The following is a 21,247-nucleotide window of genomic DNA, read 5'->3' on the forward strand; positions in this document are numbered from 1 at the left end:
TTCGTGGAGTGAAGAGTAAATCCGGAGTGTCAGAATACTTCCATTCCACTCCACTAAAGAAATACCGTAAGCAAAAATACTTCTTCGTCACTTTCCCCCAAACAACTTTCTAACAGACCAGAGATAGAAGTCAGTAGTATTTTAAAGTATGAAGTACTAAAGTAGGCCAGTGATATTTACAAATACTTAATTCCTCCCTTGAAGCAAACAGCCTCGCAACACACTTCAGAAATAAGGTTGAAAACATTCGGGCCCTCAGTGTAGTAGGATCGCCTTCTGTCGCAGCACCAAGTCCGCTCTCTGGTGACTTCACTACTTTCGCAGCTGTAACGGAAGAAGATGTCACGCGTGCTGTGATGTCTTGTCCTAATAAACAATGCACACAAGACCCCATACCTACCTGGCTCTTAAAGAAATGTCTTCCGGATATAACGCCTATAATTACCGCAATTATCCAGAAGTCACTAGTAAATTCACTTGTACCGGGAACACTAAAAAAATCGAATGAAAAAAACATACACTTAGTAAGACACCACTTTATTTTTGAATTAATAACAATAGCCAACCGGGTTTCGCTTGTCCCAAGCTTCATCAGGACTAAATATCAACTAAAGCAAATTAGATACAGGCACATATAAATATAGGTAAATGAAAACAATGAGTGAAAGAGATACAAAACAGATAGAAAGAGATGCAAATAGAAAATGTGGAGACAAATTATTAAGGATGATGAGGAGGGTGGGGGGGAAGGAAATAACAGTTTCAGCGGCGGAATAAATTTAATATGGGACTATCAGATAAATTAATTTGGTTATTTATTATATTTAAATTATTATTAACTGCTTTTTTTATTTCAAGGGCTTCTAAGTTGTTTAATCTAATTCCAGATCCATTTTTATGCAATATTTTAGTTCCCGAGATTTTATCGAATGAATGATTAGATTCTATTAAATGATTCGCGAATTCTGAAAAGGCATTATTGTTTAAACATCGTAAATGTTCTTTTACTCTTAAGTTGACATTCCGGGCCGTTTTTCCGATATAAAAAGCAGAACAATCATTACAATTAAGTTTATATATGCCCGAGTGGCTTAGTTTGTCGTCTTTATCTTTAGTATTAATTAAGTATTTACCTAAATTATTATTAGTGTAAAAAGCGGGTTTTATTTCAGATTCTGAATTCGGAATTTTTTAACGCTTAAAGAAGAAAAGTTATTTGTATACAGAACTCTACGCCATTGGAATGTTTGATTTATATTTATATTATTAGGGTTATAAGATTTGTTAAATAGGAATTTATTTGATGCTATTTGTTTCAATTTTTTATTAAGAATATTGTCTATTAATTTTGTATCATACCCGTTGTTTAAAGCGATTTGTTTAATGATGGATAATTCGTTGCAAAAATTATTATTATTCAACGGAACGGTAACCAATCTATGAATCATGGAGTGAAATGCTGAATGTTTGTGGGATATAGGATGGTTGGATGAATTGTGAATTGTAATATCAGTATACGTGGGCTTACGATAGATATTAAATTCAAATTTATTGTTAATTATACTTAAAGTTAGGTCTAGAAAATTCAAGGTTAAGTTTGTACCTAATTCTACAGTGAATTGAATTTGTTTGTGAAAGGAGTTTAATATTTTAATATTTTATTCTTACTAAGTGTATGTTTTTTTCATTCAATATGTCACACCCCAAAGTATTTGCTTCCTTCGAAAATACTAAAAAAATCAATTATAACTCCGATTCTAAGAAAACAAAATCTTGATACAGACAATACGGATAATTACAGGCCAATATCTAACCTACCATTTCTGTCAAAACTGCTTGAGAAAATCGTTGCCAAACAATTGGTGGGGTACTTGAACTCGGCCGGTCTATTTGCCAAAAATCAATATGCTTATCGACAGTTTCATTCAACGGAAACTGTCCTTTTGCGGGTAATTTCAGAGTTGATCATCGGAATGGAAGCAGGTAAGTTGGGTTTGGTATCTGTTCTTGATATGAGTGCGGCATTTGACACTGTAGATCATAGTATTTTATTAAATGTGCTTGAAACCGAATTTGGCGTTCGAGGTGATGTACTCCAATGGATGTCATCGTACCTGTCTGGACGAGTAGCTTCAGTAACTTTCAATAAATATACATCACCTGAAACTCCCATCGAATTTGGAGTTCTCCAGGGTTCTGTACTGGGTCCCATTCTCTTCATTCTATATACTAATCGTCTCGAACGACTCATTCACTCAGCTGGCTTTGAATCACAAGGCTACGCGGATGATCGTTTGATTTTCAAGTTTTGCTCCCCGGATGAAAAAGACGTCCTTAAAAACGAGGTGGTTAGTTTCATTGACACGGTTTCAAGTTGGATGTCTGTTAATAAACTCAAACTTAATCCGACAAAGACGGAATTTATTTGGATAGCTTCTCCTGGAAGACAAGCCCTCATCGACTCCAGTCCAATCCGTATTCAGAATACAAATATAATCCCTTCTACGGAAATAAAATTTCTAGGTTTCACTTTAGACAATTGTCTTTCTCTTGAATCGCAAATTTAAAAAACTGTAAGTGCTGGCTTTTTCCATCTAAGGCAGATAAAATCAATTAGGAGATGCCTTCCCTTTGATGGAGCAAAATCACTCATTAATTCGTTCGTTGTCTCACGTATGGACTATTATAATAGTGCATATGCTGGCCTACCTAAAAAACAATTCAACAGAATCCAGTCCGTTTTCAATGCTGCGGCGAGAATGATTTTTGGTGAATCTAAGCATTGTCGTATAACCCCGCTTCTAAGGGATCGTCTTCATTGGCTTCGATGCCCTGAAAGAATAGAGTTCAAGATCTGCTTAATGACCTTCAAAGCATTGCAGGGAATGGCGCCAGCCTATATATCGGAATTATGTGTCCGACAAAACCTAAGCGATAGACAGCTTACTCTGAGGTCAGCAGATCTAGATGTTACCAATCGTTTAATCGAACTTTCTCTGTCAAATCGAGCTGTTTACTATGATCGCTCTTTTCGTGTAGCTGGCCCACTCATTTGGAATAAACTTCCCCCAGCCCTTACCAATATACAAAATTTGGCTGAATTTAAACGGGTTTTAAGAACAAAATTATTCAAAAAATCATATTTAATAATTTAAAATCATTTATATTCTCATGAATCTAAGCTTCTTTTTTAATATACTATAAAAAGCCAGGTTTTGAAGTTTTCCGGTAATTGTTTGGTTTCGGTTTCCTCCTTATTGTACTTTTATGTTTAATGTCCACCTATTATATAATATTTTAATGTTTTCCTGTTTTATATAATATATTAATTTTAAAGTTCTTATTTTTCGTGCACTGTCACTGTCTTTTATTGTTGTCCTCTACTAAAATAGCACTGTTATTGTTAAATTTTATTCTCTGCTTTTGTGTAAACCGTTTATTCTTTATTTCATGTTATGTAATTAATTTTTTTAAAGGAACACAATAGGAAATTTTATTTTAAGTTTATTATAGCTAAGCGCACTTGAAGTGAAACAACACAAAACTGCGCTATATAAATGTTATGTTATTATTATTATATTAGGAACCAAGTATTTTGGAGATTTGTCGCAAGTACAAAGTACGGCATGAAAATATCTGGTACTTTTACTGGGTACGATAAATACGCCTCCCCTCTAGACGGACGCCATTGTCTGTCAATGGATAAGATTAGATATAGATAGTTGATTTATGGATAAGATTATTCCGCCTACAACCTACAACTCAGTTGATTTATGCTACAACTATACCAAACTATACATACTACAGGGTTTTCCAATAAGAGGTGTTATTTTGAATAGCCCGCTATTTCGGTAGATGTTACTCTTGAAGCTGTTATTTTTTGACATTTGACAAGTAGAAACAACACCATTAATAAAAATGGAAAGATACAAGCTTCAACAACGCATTGAAATTATTAAAATTCACTATAAAAATGGTGAAAAATTGGCAGAGACGGTTCGTAAAACTCGAATACTTTTGGGTCATGAAGCACCTTGTCGGACCGCAATACAGAAATTGGTGGAAAAATTCGAGCTGTTGGGACAACTTAGTGATGTGAAGAATAAAACCCGTGCACGTCGCTCAAGAACAGCCGAGAATATTGCTGCTGTAGCCGAAAGTATTGAAGAAAACCCAGGTTTGTCCATTCCTCGTCGTTCCTTGGAATTAGGCATTCCACAAACGTCATTACACCGTATTTTGCATAAAGATTTGTGTTTTAAGGCTTATAAAGTTCAGTTAACACAAGAACTCAAGGCGGCCGATCATCAACAACGTCGAAAACGTCAACTTCTACTAATTTCATCCTCCGCTCCATATGGATACACTTATTTGCAATACGTTAAGGATGATATACAGGATTTGTATGACAGGTAAGAATATTTATTTAAATTGTATGATTATAAGAAAAAAATATTAAACAATCTCAACCCTTTACAAAATTGACCAGCTTTGATAGTAAGGACCGGTTGTGTCGGAGAATTTGAACAATTCTTCAAATTTCAGTTAATTTTCCAGTTCTGTGAAAGATTTTTTCAAGTTCTGTTATTATTTCAGTTCTGTCATGCAACTAGCCTATGATGATATAAAAACAGAATTTGAATGAGACATTCACAGAACCCAGAAATGAACGTTGAAATTTGATGAATTGTTCAAATTCTCCGAAACAACCCGTCCTTAGTATAGACACCATTGAGAAATACATTAACTTCTCAAGCGCCAAAAGTACCCACTGGATATGAAAAATGTGTTTCCGTTGAGCGTCGGCGTATCCAATTAGTAATCTGAAACAATACTTGCCACATATGATTTAAGATTTTCACGGCCATCTGTACACATCTGCCCTGATGATGGACACTGCAATGCTGTCCGAAACGTTGGCTAAATAAGGAGTTAGCGCAACACGGCATAATACCCCAAAAACAAATAACAAAAATACTTGCCACGATTATCAAGTCACGAGACCTCGTTGTTAATTACCATAATTATCTTTTGAAAAATGGCACTTGTATTGAGCTCTGGTCTTAGTAGGTAGTCTCGTAATAAATTAAAAATTGAATTCCATAAATGTTTCTATTTACGACACAAAATAAACTCATCATTTTGGTTTAAATTTGTCTTGTAAAATCAGAATGTGAAATAATTATTCAACTCGTACAAGATACAAAAAAGCAAAATTCTAGAGTTTTCTTCTCGCTTTATACCCACTAATTATTGAAATAACACTTCGTTTCAACTTAATTACTACAAGAAACAACTATTTACATTGGGGGAGATGAAAAACATGCCCAAAATAGGTCATTAGTTTAGGTTATTTAAATAATTTGTGCCTTTGTGGAACCTTTTGGCAACATCACTTCATATTGTGACAACAAGATCAAACATGGCGTCAAAACTGGTAAGAATATGGGAAATTTTTAACTTTTAACTAATAATAGATTTATTATTTCTTGTAATTAAAGTAAGATGAAGTGTAATTTAAATAGTTTTTGCGTATGAAGAAGTTAGCTGTGTACAGAAATTTTATCGACAATGATTAACTTCTCAAGTGCCAAAATATCCCTTGGATACGAAAAATTAGTATCCGTTGAGCGCTGCGTATCCATATAGTTAAACAGACATTTATCAATTTTTTTTTTTTCAATAATTGCAAAATTACTTTGTGCCGTCATTTTAATTATATATAAATCGAATACATGGCACGATCAAGTGAATCAGATACTTGAGTTGGGCCATGTCAAGAGTCAGGATAATATAAGAGTATTTATGAGAGATGTATGCATGTGAATGAGGCAAGAAGTGTGTGCCAAGACTGAGTTGTTTGGCGGTCCATCCTCTCTGCCTATCCCTAGCGGAGAAACAGCGTGATGATTAGTTAGTTATTTATTTTCATATAATTAACACACTCTGTTGGTAGGATTCTTACCCTGAGGAGTTATTAGGCCGCAGGAGCTTGGCGTTCCAAAAGTTAAACAATCTCAATCCTTTTCAAATTGATTGCCACTAAGAAATACATTAATTTCTGTAAGGAATTATTTTGAAAAATGGCACTTATGTGAAATGAGCAACTGGCATTTGTCATTCCTCCTTCGTTTAATCCTTTCATTCTGCCTCACGCTACCAATTATAAAAGTTTACACTTTAGTAGTGTATTATAATAAACTAAAAATTGATTTTCATAAAACTTGCAGTTTATTAATTTATGATACAATAAATACATCATTGTGGTTTAAATTTGTCTATTGTGTTCTCTAACCAGAATGTGATTAACCCTTTCATCACCGCACTTTTGTTTCCATATATATGTTATGCTTAATAACACAATATTATTTGAAAATTTTTGGTGTATAATTATTATTTTTTTGCTTACTATTTTCGATTTTTTTTCTAATTTAATCCAAATAATGTCAGGAATCACAGGTTAAAGTAAGTCAAGTACGTCCCTAAACAGCCTGTATTTACGGTATTTGTCGCTGGAATAAAGATTGCAACCTAGCAGGAAAATAGACGCCATGAGGAATATCCTTCACAGGCGATATGCAAAATACGGGGCAATTTGTTTCACAAAATCCAGAGATACAATTTTTTTTTCATGTTCTTGAGGAAGAATTGGTTATTGAAAGGGTTAAATGTGTGATAAAAACACCGAATCATGGCAAGAAGCAACATATTTATTGAACTTATTAATAAGATGCTGCAAATCTGTAAAATGATTATTTGCTGTATAGCTTATACTCATTTTTTATAATACACTGGTGGGACCGGGCAGACGTTGTCCTGTCACAGACCGCCTTCTATGTATTGACATAATCTGTATTATGCCTGTAGAGAAAATACCACACTCAAATATTGTTGCATTTTCAGGGAAGCGTTTAAATCAGCACTGAAAATGGAATGATTTTTGATTGTGGTATTTTCTCTATGTGCGTAACAGAGATGTCAATAGATTTGTTCACATCGCCATCTATTGGAAGCTTACACAACTTAAAAATGAATTACGATCCTTTTTCCTATAAAAAATCCTTAAAATCGCATTAAAAAATATTGAGGGGGAGGGGGTGTAGGGAAGTTAAAATTTGTGGTTGGATGTATTTTTGGATGAGAATTCTGAAATAATAATAATTTAGATCTCATATTTCAAGCTGGAACCAACAATACACATTCACAAAATTTCATTGAAATCAGTTGGGTGGTTTCGGAGATTAGCGTATACGAACACAGTGACACGTGATTTTTATATATTGAGATATGTATATTGAAACTGTATTTAATATTTTTTTATTACAGAAACAAGGTCAAAGAAATTTTATTTGTGCCTTATGCTTTGAGAGACCACGATGGATATACAAGTAAAGTGGAGAAAGTTCTGCAAGAATGGGGCTACAAGGTGAAAGGAATTCACACATTTAAGGATCCCATATCAGCCGTGAATAGCGCACAGAGCATATTCATAGGCGGGGGAAACACCTTCCAACTCCTCAAAGCACTTTATGACAATAAAGTATTAGAACCAATTAGGAAAAGAGTCTTGGAAGATGGAATTCCTTACATTGGCAGCAGTGCTGGGACGAATGTTGCCACTCTGAATATTTGCACTACTAATGATATGCCAATCGTTCAGCCTCCTAGTTTTGAGGCATTAGCTTTGGTGCCTTTCAATATAAATCCCCACTACGTGGAGCCAGTAGCAGGCGACACTCATCAAGGGGAGACGAGAGAAGAGCGAATTCTGCAGTATCTGGAGATTCCTGGGAATGGGCCTGTCCTGGCGCTGAGAGAAGGAGCCACTCTGTGTGTGAATGGAATGAAAGCTTCTCTGAATGGAGTGGCAACCGCTAAAGTATTCTTCAATGCGAGCCTGTAAGATTTACCAATGTTTTATGAAAATATTTGTTTTATTGAATTATTTTTTACAAAGCGCTAACTTTTAAAAATTATTTTCCAGAGGTAAACCGGCCGAAGACTATCCAGTGGGCTCCGATTTATCATTTTTATTTAAAACTGCATAATGACAAATATAATAATAAATATATACTATTATGTAACAGCCGAACAGTACGTTTTACATAATATAATTTGTTGATATGCAAAATATCAATGCAAGTTGATTTTTTTTATTATTTAACGAGATGATTCAATGACATCCAAAAGCTTTTGTAATCTATACATTTATTTTACAATAATTTATAAACATACAATAATTATTAACGACACAATATTTTTCTTGTAGGATTGATTTGAATAAAAAAATTTAAAGAAAAATACTCTCGACTCTCCTACCTACGTATATTATAATGGTCCAAACTACCTAAATTTTACATATATCTTTCAGCATATATGTGTGGTATTTTACCATTCTATCTCAATTGAGGAACCGGATGTGATAACAACTTAAACATGCACAAGCGTTTTTGTTCCCATCGCCTTTTTGGTGGGTCCAATCCCTTCTTTACTTGCTGTGTATTATAATTTATAAATACATATTATTTCAGTAGATTTTACACCGACGGAGCTACATACAAAAGTTTGAACACCAGTTATAAGTGAATATTAGGCATTTCAAAAAACACTTTGAACGCATTTGACTGAAAACAACAATTTTCATTGTAAGTTTTTATTGCATCCAGCTCTTCAATTATTGTCTTCCCATCAATTCATTCCTTATCAAATATAAATTACTATTATATTATCTCTTGACCCATCTCAACAAATATGTACTAATTCAGGGGTTAAGGATAACTGGGGCCTCTCTGCCTATAAGATGGCCTCAGCCATAGAATAAAAAAGAACACTAGAAGGAGATTCCATTTAGAATTGAATGGAAAACAATGTCGCCGCTAATGTACTTTTTGGGTTCAAGCCCAATTAACATGCGTACGGACTCTCTTCTTGCTTGACATTATATATCGCCATCCCATTTGAATTTCATAAAGATTATGAAACACAGTTCTGCCAATGAAGATCTCATCGGACTTTTGTCACGAAACACACCCACATGACATTTCTTGTGTTCTTCTTTATTCTGATGGCCCCAGAGCTCCTAAGGCCCTAATGTTTAATCGTCTATTTTTGGCAAATAATAATGAAAAACGCATTCTAAACTGGTGCGATCAAAAAGGCAAAGTAGGACAAACCACTATCACAATTTTTTTAAATTATTCTACTGGGGCACTTTAACATTATTAACCATATTTGAATGAACAAAATTAACTGATTTTCTTATATAATTATGATAAACGCTCTAAAACACCAATTGGAAGAAATCAAGTGCTGATTAGCAAGTCTCTTTCATTTAGAAAAATCTTAGTTGGAACTATATTGAACAAAATTAATTGTATCACCGCTGTTGTCGATTATTGGAGCTTTAGGCTAAGCCCTCACTTGATGATCAGATTAGATACTGCTGTCATATTAACAACCAGAAGCTGCTACATGTATCTTAGTTGCTAGATGGACGTACAAGATACAAATGCGTTTTCGTATTTATGTACCCAATTATATATAAATATGAACTTGCATAGTTTTATAAATGTTGTTATTGACAGCTAGGTTAAACCACCGGTGACATTATACAGCTTTGTCACGTGTCTCTTTGAGTACATAAACAAGAATATATTGGGTGCATCGGATGTTGAAAACCCACTGTACAGTGATCAGATTCTGGAAAATGTACCAATTATCACATTATTTACTTGCATAATTAAAAAACTTCATGCGGGCGAGAACAAGGGTCCCATTAGAGAAAATGGATTATGTTTTAAACAGCTACGTCTTTGAAAAAGAATACACATATTTTAATAAAATTTTCACATAGTAGTTGCCACAAACCAAATATAAAATTGTCTGAAATTAAGCCTACTTTTTGTAATACGACTCCATAAACTGAAGTTAAAGTCAGTGTTGGGTCATTTAGTAATGTTTTATTTTAAAAAAATGTACGTATTTTATTATATTACAATTTTTTTTTTCATTTACAGAAATCATTAAAAAAAAAAAGAAAATCTCCGGTGCGATAAGTGTAAGGATGTATTATCCGTTCTACGGGTTTAAATGTAGTTTCCTTTTGATAAAATATTTTTCCACACAAGACAAGAATTTAAAAGATGGGGAAAACTTGGTTAACATTTTTAAATACATATACATATATGTAGTTGGGACCCTTACAAAGAGATTGATATAAAATATTTATATAAAATTATCGGACAGCAATGCCTTTTCCGCCATTCCAATAGTACCGGCGTAAAAGGTAGAACTGCCCTTCCCGCCGGAATGTGTTAATATTGACGGCGAAACTCTGGCTGTTACATCTATTTTGGCCGTGGTCACCAAGTGTGAGATTATCCCTAATTTGCAACACCTTTACATTATTTTATTGATGTAAAACAAAAATGAACCTGTTTGACTTTCAGCGATGAAACTATTATAGGTTAAATACTAATTTTAGTATTACAAATGCAAATCTTAATTATTTTGTTAATTTCACTAGACAAATTTATTCATTAAGGGTTAGTAATATTGACACAGTTTTCAAAGTCTTACAAATTACAGACACAAATCGTATTGCCGAATGCAGTTATTTATTAGTCTACATTTTATGAACCTAAACATACATCAAAATATCTGAAAAATTATTGCGCTAATAAAATTATCTCTGAATCACAATTAATATTAATATGCAACATAGAATATTTTAATTTGAGTGTCATCTTTGAAAATGTTTAGGATTTACGGTGAAACATGTTGAATGAGATAAAATGAATGGAAAAATTTAATTTAGAAAATCTCTCATTATGCTAAGGTTTTTATCTTTCCAAATTAAATGTTTAAATGATTAAACAATTTGGTGATTAGATAATTTCAACTTGCCCTACGGGATGTACTCTATCTGCAAATCTGTTTTTTGCAGGAGCAAACTTAGAAGTTATTTGTTTCACACTTGTCAGAAATTACCAATAAAAATTAGTTTACAACATGCATTTTGGACATAAATAGTTAAAAGTATTTTTTTGCTAAAGACTATTATATTATCATCAGGGCAATCATCACCGTTCAAACTGCAGTCCAGAAAAATCAGTGCTATGCCATGAGGTGCGGCGTCCACCTCTACCAGGTCTTCCATAAATCTTCCGTCGGGATTATCAATTGGATAATCTATCATTTTTGCCCTACATGATGTTATCAAGATAAATAATAGAAAAAAAAAATGTATTCCTGATAAGAATTTCAGTGTTTTTACAACAATTTATCTCCAAGTATTTACGAGTGTGGCAGAATACTGCATGCTCATCAATTTTTCAAGATAATTTATGACAAAACTATGTAAAATGTATGCCCCTGTAAAGTAATGTTGTGGCAGGTAGAGTAATTAATTTAGGGCACGACCACTTATTCTGTCAGATTGGTAGATGGGATCACATCTTTAAAACCGTGTCTACGGCGGATTCTGATGTCAAGAGGTTTTCTGCAGTAATTTCTGTGCCATTTCGAAGAGGTGAGGGTCGGGAGGGTGGATCTCGTGGCCGCACTCGTTGATGGGGAGGTTGCAGAGGTGGCGCCGCAGGGCCAGGTCCTGGCGGGCGCAGAGCGCTCTCGTGAACCCGTTGCCCGTGCCAAACAGAGTCAGTCTCTGCTTCTTTCTTCTCTCCATTGCAACCTGAACATAAATAACACGTGAGTTTGATGAACAAACTGTGGGGTAAATAGTTCGACTTTAGAGGTTGCTCTAATGTTTGTATTAGAGGGATATTTGAACCCTTTTGGATTCAGCTATTTTGCAGTTTGAAAAACTAAAATTTTAAGAGCAATGTATCACAATGTGTCCGTTTTTTATATGATAAATTGAAGTTTGGGTCAAAAGATCGACGATCTGAAGTTAACAGTACTAATCATGATTATGTGGCAGAGATACAGTTTAGTGCAACACCTTCCAAGGGTGTTAGGACGTCTGGCAGAACTCGATATGTTTATGTAAATATTAAAAATATCTGTTAAATAATTTAGGCGGTGATCTCAATTGGATTAGTAAAAAATACACACTTGTAAAGAAGCAACGGGATGCACTGGCTTAAACTCGGTCTTCTTCGCCTCGACCGGCTTTCTTTCATTCTCTAGTTTGATGTCTGGCTTGCTGGTGAAGATTTCGTTGATCATCTCTTCTCCGGCCATGTACACGGATACTCCGATGCGGGCCAGGATCTTCTGGGGTTGCCAGTACTGGCGAGCTCGGGTCTGTTCCTTACCGGACTCGCTCTCCGCTGAGGTGTCCGTGTCTTTCTTACCGCGAACTTCAGCCACGAGACTGGCCCAGTCTACTCCCAGAGCATCGCCTAAACCTGGAATTGTAATACATCTAAGGTTACAGCCATAATAATAATAGAAACAAGAAAAGGGGTCATGAACCATTATTAGTATGAAACTGAGCGTACCAAAGTGTCACTAGTATCGTTCACCCATACTACTACAAATCGCATACGCACAGCGGTGCCCCGACTTTGTTTCTACCTACACACCAAATGCATAACTATCATTGGCTCCATTGCTTTGATAATCCGTGCAGTTTGGTTGCAGCTCGGCGACTATTGGCACACTTCCATTCCATATCTCCCCTTGTTTCTATTATTGATGGTTACAGATTAACTAATTTAGTCAGATATTCCATGTTTATAAGTGTGTCCACAAAGCATTATTTAACACACGTAATGTGGCAAATAGAAACAAAAACATAAATGGCAGGCACTTTGTCAATAGCAAAAAAGGTTGTACATAATTTGCAAATCTGCTAATGATAACTTGATGCAACAATTTTGCAATTCTAAAACATAGCTAGTAGCTACGATTTGTGCAAATTTAACATAACTTTTTAACACTTGAAACTATTGCAAAATTTTATTGGTATGAAACACCATCTTGAAATGTAATTTTTTGCTTACGATGTACAATAATCTTTTTGACAGTTTAAAACTAGCTTAATAAATGAAAATATAAATAAAATCGTAAGGCACAAATTTTTTGAACATTATAATATTGCACGGTTAGCATAGTGGGTTATAATTATAAACGCTGGCGCGTAAGGTTGGAATAGTGAAAACTTGACTAATATACACAGCGTAGTTAAATACAAACCAACGCTGAACTGCTGTGCAAGAATATAATAAGTAAGATGACTGAATTCAACTCTTCAAAGTCGCTATAAAATTTTATTTGAACATTGTGAATCAGAGAGATATTGACATTATTATAACATAAGGCCATATTATCATCAACACAATGGTAAAATGATGGCGGTTAAATCTATGTGTATAAAGGAGTGTCTGTAGGGGACAGACGGGTGGCCGCATGGCGTACATCGGGAAGGCGGTGTGGGTATGATTTTTATACAAATAAGTTTTATTCCGGTATTGGTGAATAAAAAAGTGCAAAGCCCCGACAACGCCGGAGACTTCAGCTAGGCATTAACCAGTTCTGTGACATACTTTGCCACGTACGGCAAGCCGGCCATCAACGATTAGCACGCCATTCTTAAAGCCTTTGTTCCTTCATGTATTTAGAATAATTTAAAATATGGAACAAATCGAGACATGTATTTGGATGACCGAGAAACACTTTAATATTACCAACTTTACAGTGATCTAACCAAAAGCAGGTGACAGCCAATATGTGTCTATAATGCAGGGTTGTCACAATTCACTGTTTTTTTTATCCAACCTTGTGTCAGTTATCGTTTCGCCGTACAAATATTATAATTTTATTGCCTTTTATTTACTTTTCATGATTTATAAGTTATATTTTGTAGTTATTTTTCATTTACAGAGTGTGTATTCTGTTTGTGGGTAAGATTTGAGTTTTTATTTTACGAAAATTATTGTAAAATTACTTTGACCGATAATGTGAACAAAATATACCTTTTAATGACCAACAGGAGGAAGATTGCCATACTGTTGAATCGGATAACGGTGATATTGATTTCGAAGTTGGTGATAAAGTGCAAGAGCAAATTCTCATATTTTTCAGTGATAAGTTATGACAACCCTGACATTTTGTGAAAAGTGAATGACAGCGTAAACGATGTACATATTTGATAAGTCTTTATAGGTGACCGGATAACTTATCAATATGAAAATTCAACATGCCTATAAAAAGTGTTATAAAGTCATTAAAAGTGATGAAACAAAAACTAGGTAAAATAGTAACAATAACATATGTGACCTATTTAACTTAGTTTTTGTTTCATCACTTTTCATAACTTTATAACACTTTTTATAAGTGTGTTGAATTGTCATTTTGATGAGTTATCATGGAACCGTCTTTTAGAATTTAAAAAAATTATTAAATTTAGTTTTTTTCTAAAAAATTTCCGGCCAACCGTGCACAGCCATTCTAATACCTTATGGCATTAAAAAGATTAATAAGCAGTGAAATAAATATAATATGTACCTTTTACACGTTGGTCTTCTTCAAGTTCTCCATCAGATATTTCTTCAAAGTCTAGACTATCCAGTGCATCTTCTGTGTCATTAAGATTGTCTTGATTCTGTTCCGACTTAATTTCAACAGCAGGGGTTGAAACGGTTTCCTAAAGAAAAGCCACAACTGAATTTATTTACTTATCTTAATCATTACAACACAATGTAACATCATGGAATACACAATGTACAATACATAGCTTTTGTTTAACCTGATCTATAAAGTGTAGATCAGGTTAAATAAAGGCTATCTAACACACAATGTGCAATAGATAGCCTTTGTTTAACCTGGGGACCTACTCTGTATCTTTCGAAACATTCCTGCCGCCGGTTTACCCACATTACAAACCCGTATTAACCCTTCCCTTACGGTGTTAAAAAATACCTCGTCCTCCGGTGCTGTACTTAACGCAATACATAAATGTTTTGCAGAGGAATACCTAAAATTTGAACTCTGTTTTTAGTTTATTTAGAGATATATTTTATTAATTAGAGGCGATGTTCACTCAATTGACAGCACCGGCAAGGAAAGGTTAAACCCCGAACATACTGGTTTGTTAACCCGAAAGATACAGAGTAGGCCCCCTGATCTATAAAGTGTAGATCAGGTTAAATAAAGCTGAGGAAATGACAATTCTTATTGATACAGAAAGTAACATGCATTATGTACCCTGTGTAATAATAATATTATGGGTAAAGCCATATTTAAGCAGTCAAAATTAGTAAGGAAATGTTGTGCGTTAATGAAGTTGCTAATATGTATTACCTTTTTAATTTGAAGAACAGACTCCGTCTTCTGACTTGGTGCTTCCAATGAAGACTGTTTTGGGGCAGGTTTCTCTACTTCTTGTTCGATCATCTAAATATTAAACAAAAACATAAAATCTTATATTACTCATCAGGCATTACTCATTTCACTACTGGATGATGGCATCCACAGGGTTCTTCCATTTTCTTTGCTATGGCATATTTGGGAGTACATAAATTAAATGTACGTAAATTAAATATAATGAAAAGTAACGATGAATGTTTAATCATTTTATAGTGGTTCATAAACATATTACTTAAATGGGATAGAAATACAAATTTGATTGCAGAAGGTTGTTAATGCATCTGACCAAAACTCATGGGACTTAATATATATTCTCTAACAGCTTTACATTATGTAGTCTTCAAAAAAACAAGTCGTAAAGTAAGAATTACAGAGAGAAAATGTAAAACATAGGTGCTGGAGAGAAAAGATCATTTTGGTCAGATGATCCCAAAGCAGTTTTGAAGAAACAACCAGCAGATTAATCATGCGTGCCAAACCAGATTATAAAAGAATTAGAATAAAGAGAAGTAGCAAGTTTATCTTACAGGTTCATAGTCAGGCCTAAAAGGCTGTAGGCCAATCATCCCGTAAGGATCGATAGAGCTATGTCCTTCAGGCAAGATGCTCGATCTCTCCGTTACTGCCGATGCTGTTACTTCAGTTATTTCCTGCACCAATTAGAAAGGAACAAAGCCAACATGAAAATCAAAAACCACACTCCAAAGAAATTATGAACAGATGATTGATTCACCATTATCAAATACTCTAGAATAATAATACGTCCAGCTTCTGACATATTCCATACATTGAGTTGGCAACATGCTATACTAGCACCTCTAGCGGCCCACGTTGTTGCCAGTATTTAGATGAAGCTGTGCATATTAATTACTTGTAGAGTATGTAGTATTTGCCATTATTATTAGTATGAAAATGATTCCAAAACTGATCAATTATTAGCTACAAAAATGAGGGTTTTGATGAAAATCTCCCAATCATATTTAGGATAGGCCGAAATGAAGCATCAGATACTTGGGTCAAACCATTGTTAGAACTGTGCTAAGCAACCTAACCACCATATGAAAAAGAATATCAGTTACTATTGCAGATGTGTTAAGCAAACAATGTTAGCGAAAAGGTTAATAATTATTATGTGATTATGATGAAAGGGATTATGTAAGGTAATGTTGATGATCTTACATCGTCCCTGTTGAGGATCTCATCAGGGTCATCACTGATTTCACTGAGGTCGTCAGGAATGGGGGGGTCTTCCATCTCGGAGGCTGAGTGAACGGGGGGAGGGGCGCTGTGAGCCGCAGCGGTAGGTTTCTTGACGTCGGGTTCTGCCGCAACATCCCTGATGGGGGCTCCTCTCTTGGGCGGAATAGGGTGCATGTGTGATGGACCCTGCTCGCCCCGGTGATCCATCCTTCCCCTGTAATTTCCTTCCTCTAGAAAAAATTAAACATCAATTAAAAGCTAATTTGACATTTCAGAGCGCTGGCAGACTGCAACCAGTTACCGGCCGGTTTTCTTCGGCCAGTGCTGATTCATATGGCTGACAATAAGGAATTCTAGTCAATTTTTTTAATGAATTTTCACCTTTTAACTCAAATATTGATATTTTTGTTTGTTATAAATGTCGATTTTATTGTTAAAATAATTGTATGTGCTCAAATTTAGGCGCATATAAACAACTGACTCATACAGTAGCCGCAGAACCATATCTATGGTGAAAACTGCCGAAATCTGCCAGCACGCTCAATCACCATGTAAAAAGTGTGGACGCATAACTTTGATAATAATGAATAAAATATTTAATTTTACACTTCAGCATAGAAAAGCAACCAGTTAGATCCACATTATTATTTGAGGCTCTCGGGTTTTTCAAAACTTATTAACAAAAATACTGAAAAGTAGTTACCGTGCATTCGGATTCTGGGATTATTACCAGGGGGCGGTTGGCGGTGACCATGCCAAGGTCCTTCTACATCACGCTCTTTATCAGGCCAATCGTGAACCTGTAATTACACATTATGTAAGATAAGTCTGAACAGGTTTTAGTTTAAAAAATATTTGAGTTGATGGGGGCTGCAGCTTGTAGAATGAAGATTGACCAGATGGTAATCAACTTGCAATAGCAGAGAGAAGACAACAATAGCTATTTAATGTTGTCTCATAAACATGTGACCAAAATGGTTTAAATTTATGTACCTGATGCTGTGGTTCCCTATGTTGCCAATGTCTGTCCTGTCGATTCCATTCTCCATATTCATCAGTTTCCCATTCCTTGTGGGGATGAGCATGCTGCCCGTGGTGCATGTACTGTCTCTCCTGGTCTACAGAGGCCTCCCTTCCTTCCCACGAATGCTCCTCTCTACGAGGCTCTCTATTACGACGGTCATCGACAAAACCTGAAACGATGTAATCTTTGATCAAAAATACTATGGGATCTACAGAGACTAAAAACTTTGATAATGGCCATAAAAGTAAGACTATGTCACAAAAACATAAGCTAGAGTGCATTAATTTACCTCTGTCAATGGGATGATGATCATCGAGATGGTCATCATAAGCACGGTCTTCGGGATCAGCATAACCACGACTGTGAGAGCCTTGCATATCATATGGAGAATCATAATGTAAATCTCTCTCACGCTGCGCTGGGAAAGTTCCCGGCGATCTTTCTCTCTCACGATCCAGAGGAACTAATTCTTCATATCGATCGCTCGGCCTATCATAACTGCGGTCCATGGAGTGGGAGTGATCGTACGGGTGGTCGAGGCCATGAGCGTATTCGCCGCGGTCAACACGATCCAGACTACTACGTCTATCGCCTTGCCTTTTAGATACGCGGTCAATCCTGTCGCGATCAACTGATCTATCAGTTTTTCTTGAGCTTCTCTCTGTTCTTGATTCTGATCTATCACGATTGGAGGAAATAGCTCTTTCAATGCCGATGTTTCTGTTAGTTGCTGCTAGCGCAGCTAATCTTTCTTCAGGTCGGGGTAGAAGTCTTTCTACCGGTTTGTCTGGTGTGGGTTTTTTCAAACCTTTGTTCAGTCCTCTATCTGGTTCTCCTCTACCGCTGCCGCCACCACCGCCCCCTCCACCACCCCCACCGCCACGTCCCCGATTAGCATTTCGCTTAGTGTCTTGATCTCTTTTTGTTTGTTCTTTTAATCGTTCTCTTTCACGTTGGCGTTCTTGACACCGTGCAAGTGCATCCTCTCTTTCTTTTTCTCTCTGAGCCTCTTTAGCCGTTCTCTGTTCCCTTTCTTTACGGTCCCGATCATGCCTATCTTTTTCATCGTGTTTATCTTTGCGTCGTTCGATTGAACGATCTTTATTATCTTTATCTTTACGTTTGTCATCCTTGCGATCATCCCTTGGCGGAGTAATTTTCCTATGTTTATCAGAGCTATCTTGATGCACAGGTCGTTTCTTGGGTGAGGATCCTCTACTTCTGGCAGGACTATCTTTCTTCCGGGGATCCCTGGGAGGATGGGAGTCATGTCTCCTAACAGGGGATCTAGAGCGTCCTTTAGATCTAGGAGACTTACTTCTTCTTTTTTCCTTTTCCCTTTCTTTTTCTCGTTCCCGCTCTTTTTCACGTTCACGTTCTTTCTCCTTTAGTCTTTCTCTCTCTTTTTCTTTTTCCCTCTCCCTTTCCTTCTCCTTTTCTCTTTCCTTGCTGTGAGGGGATATACTTTTAGTTTTGTCTTTTTTTGTAGGAGATTTACTCAGAGCCGTATGTTTAAACAATATGTATCCTTTGGGTGTATTTTTATTGTTAATTGGAGGTGTTCCCCCGGATTTCTTAGCAGGAGATAATGACTTCTTACTCAGGGTAGTTTTGGCAATAACCTTCTTTTTTACTGGAAGTGTTTCTTGTTTCTTTGCTGTGCGAACATCTTTCTTCAAGGAGGTTCTTTTACAGGCCAACTTATCTCTCTTTAAAGAATCAGCCTTAAGACGTTTTTTTTTCGAAACTTGGTCTGAACCAGAAGACGAACTTGAATTGCGCTTTGCCTTAGTCTTACGAACCTTCTTCCTTGCTTCTCTATAAATTAAAATGTTTAATTAACATTGGCTAACTTCCTTAAAATAAGTAGGGCAATTATAAAGGTATGTGTAAAAGTCTCACCTGGCAGAAGAAGACGAGGAGCTGCTGCCCCCTGACGAGGAGCTAGAGACGCTGGTGGTGCTGGAGCTCCGCGAGGAAGAAGAACTGGTAGGAACCGGCTTCTTCTTCTTATCTTTACCAGAATCCATTGTCAGTTGCAATTCTAATTCACGTTGAAGTTGCTGACGACGTTTCTCTAAATCATCAGCATCGGCGTATTCTAGGTCATTTTGGTCCCAATTGTCCCATTCTGGTTCAGGACTACGGCCAGACCTAACAACCACAGCGGAATGTAAACGATTTTTGGGATCATCCTTATTAACAGTTCTTTTGACTTCTGACGAGTCTTTAATAGCGGCCCGTTGTTTAGATGGGCTAATCAATGTGTGCGTGGTTGCAAATTTACAAGTTTTACCGTAAGGGCAGGTTCCGTGTTGCGCCCATTGCCTGCAGAATTCACTTGCTTTCTTGGCCGCTGCCGCCTTCTTCGTTCCTAGACGTTCAAAAACACTGGGTCTATTGGAAAGGTCTTTCACTTTTGGCAATTCAACAGTGATCTTCCTCTTGCCCTGTTTTGACATTATAAACAATAACGTAATTCATGGAAAGTCTCATTGACACTTCGTTTTACCAAAATACAGAAACGCGAGCGGCCATTTTTGAAAAATTGCCATAAATTAAAATACTTCATAGACAACATGCACATTTATCGATTTCCGTGTAGGGCACATAAAACGGGGCAGGTTCTTCTATTTACGAAGATAAGATAATTATAAGAAAAAGTTTTTACAAGTTTTCTTATATTATTTTCAGTTTTTGATTCCAATAATATCCAGTTTTCTAGAGAAACAATACCAACGGCCACGGTGACAATAAAGAAACCGGTTCCAAATAACCGAAATGTATACATTTTTTTTTTGAAAACCGTAAATAGTAAAATCTCAAATTGTAATATTTAATTACTGAAACCAATATTAGCGATTCTGGAACGAATGTTTGAGACAGAAAACCCTTGTCATTATCTATTTCTGATTTTTCTGTTTCAAATATTTGTTTAAGAATTGCTAATTATGGCTTCAATATTTAAAAAAAGTATATTTTTACTTAAGATAAGTACATACATTTAAAAAATATTCATAATTATTTACATAGTACAAAAATATAATAATATACAAAATACACAAAAGTAAGTGATGGGAACCCATCAATGCTTGTGGTATTAAAACTAGAAATTTGCATGATATTGGATGAATAATTTTAAAATTGTATTTTACTATTTCTAATGTACCTTTAAAAAGGTTAAATATTGGGCTACCATACATTTGGTCATTTTGATTAAAAACAACCTTTCCCTTTATTGTAAAAATATTTACCATCTCCTACTAATATGTAAGAAACTTGAAAAGTTTTGGTAAAATTAAATTAAACTGAAAGCACTTTTAAGATTTATGTTAAAATATTGTAATTGTTCTTTATTAGATAGTGACCAACGAGTTACTGCTGAAAACTGCCAAAGTTTTTTTAGTTGTGGTTCAATCAATGGTATTTTTATTTTGTCTCAGTTTCATTCGAACGCTAAGTTTTATTTTTAAATAAATAAATATTCTTACAAAAAACTACATTTGCTACTGTAATATGGATATAGTGTATATAAAAATACTTTCATTAGATAGATAAATATAAAAAAAAAACAATGTACTTTTTTGATGATTATAACGTTTATTTTTTTCGTACAATATTTTACATTTCATAGTACAATCCACTAATGTTGGCCTCACCCGTGATGAGGTTTCCATTTTATAACACAAA

General features: G+C 35.4%; 2 protein-coding genes across 5 annotated transcripts; one reads left to right on the forward strand and one right to left on the reverse strand.

Annotated features, from left to right (window-relative positions):
* Positions 1-3,690: 3,690 nt before the first annotated feature.
* LOC149424174 (putative alpha-aspartyl dipeptidase) lies at positions 3,691-8,120 on the forward strand. Its single transcript, XM_089651337.1, has 3 exons — positions 3,691-4,412; positions 7,327-7,899; positions 7,985-8,120. The coding sequence occupies exons 1-3, from the start codon at positions 3,919-3,921 to the stop codon at positions 8,046-8,048; spliced, it is 1,131 nt and encodes a 376-aa protein (XP_089507463.1). The 5' UTR covers positions 3,691-3,918; the 3' UTR covers positions 8,049-8,120.
* Positions 8,121-11,480: 3,360 nt separating this feature from the next.
* Positions 11,481-20,099, reverse strand: LOC149424175 (uncharacterized). 4 transcript variants are annotated; one of them, XM_089651336.1, is made up of 11 exons: positions 19,854-20,027; positions 19,460-19,711; positions 17,847-19,375; positions 17,527-17,741; positions 17,237-17,333; positions 16,513-16,763; positions 15,861-15,983; positions 15,268-15,360; positions 14,473-14,611; positions 12,076-12,371; positions 11,481-11,692 (listed from the first exon to the last, which is right to left on the reverse strand). In XM_089651336.1, the coding sequence occupies exons 1-11, from the start codon at positions 19,880-19,882 to the stop codon at positions 11,489-11,491; spliced, it is 3,228 nt and encodes a 1,075-aa protein (XP_089507462.1). In that variant the 5' UTR covers positions 19,883-20,027; the 3' UTR covers positions 11,481-11,488. The 4 variants fall into 4 exon arrangements, with proteins under 4 accessions (XP_089507462.1, XP_089507459.1, XP_089507458.1 ...); XM_089651333.1 differs by having other exon boundaries at positions 17,527-17,726; positions 19,460-20,099; XM_089651332.1 differs by having other exon boundaries at positions 19,460-20,099.
* Between the last annotated feature and the right edge of the window lie 1,148 nt (positions 20,100-21,247).

Source organism: Hesperophylax consimilis, chromosome 4 (assembly GCF_061612785.1).
Source record: "Hesperophylax consimilis isolate HC1 chromosome 4, BYU_Hcon_1.0, whole genome shotgun sequence".
Lineage (NCBI taxonomy): Eukaryota > Metazoa > Arthropoda > Insecta > Trichoptera > Limnephilidae > Hesperophylax > Hesperophylax consimilis.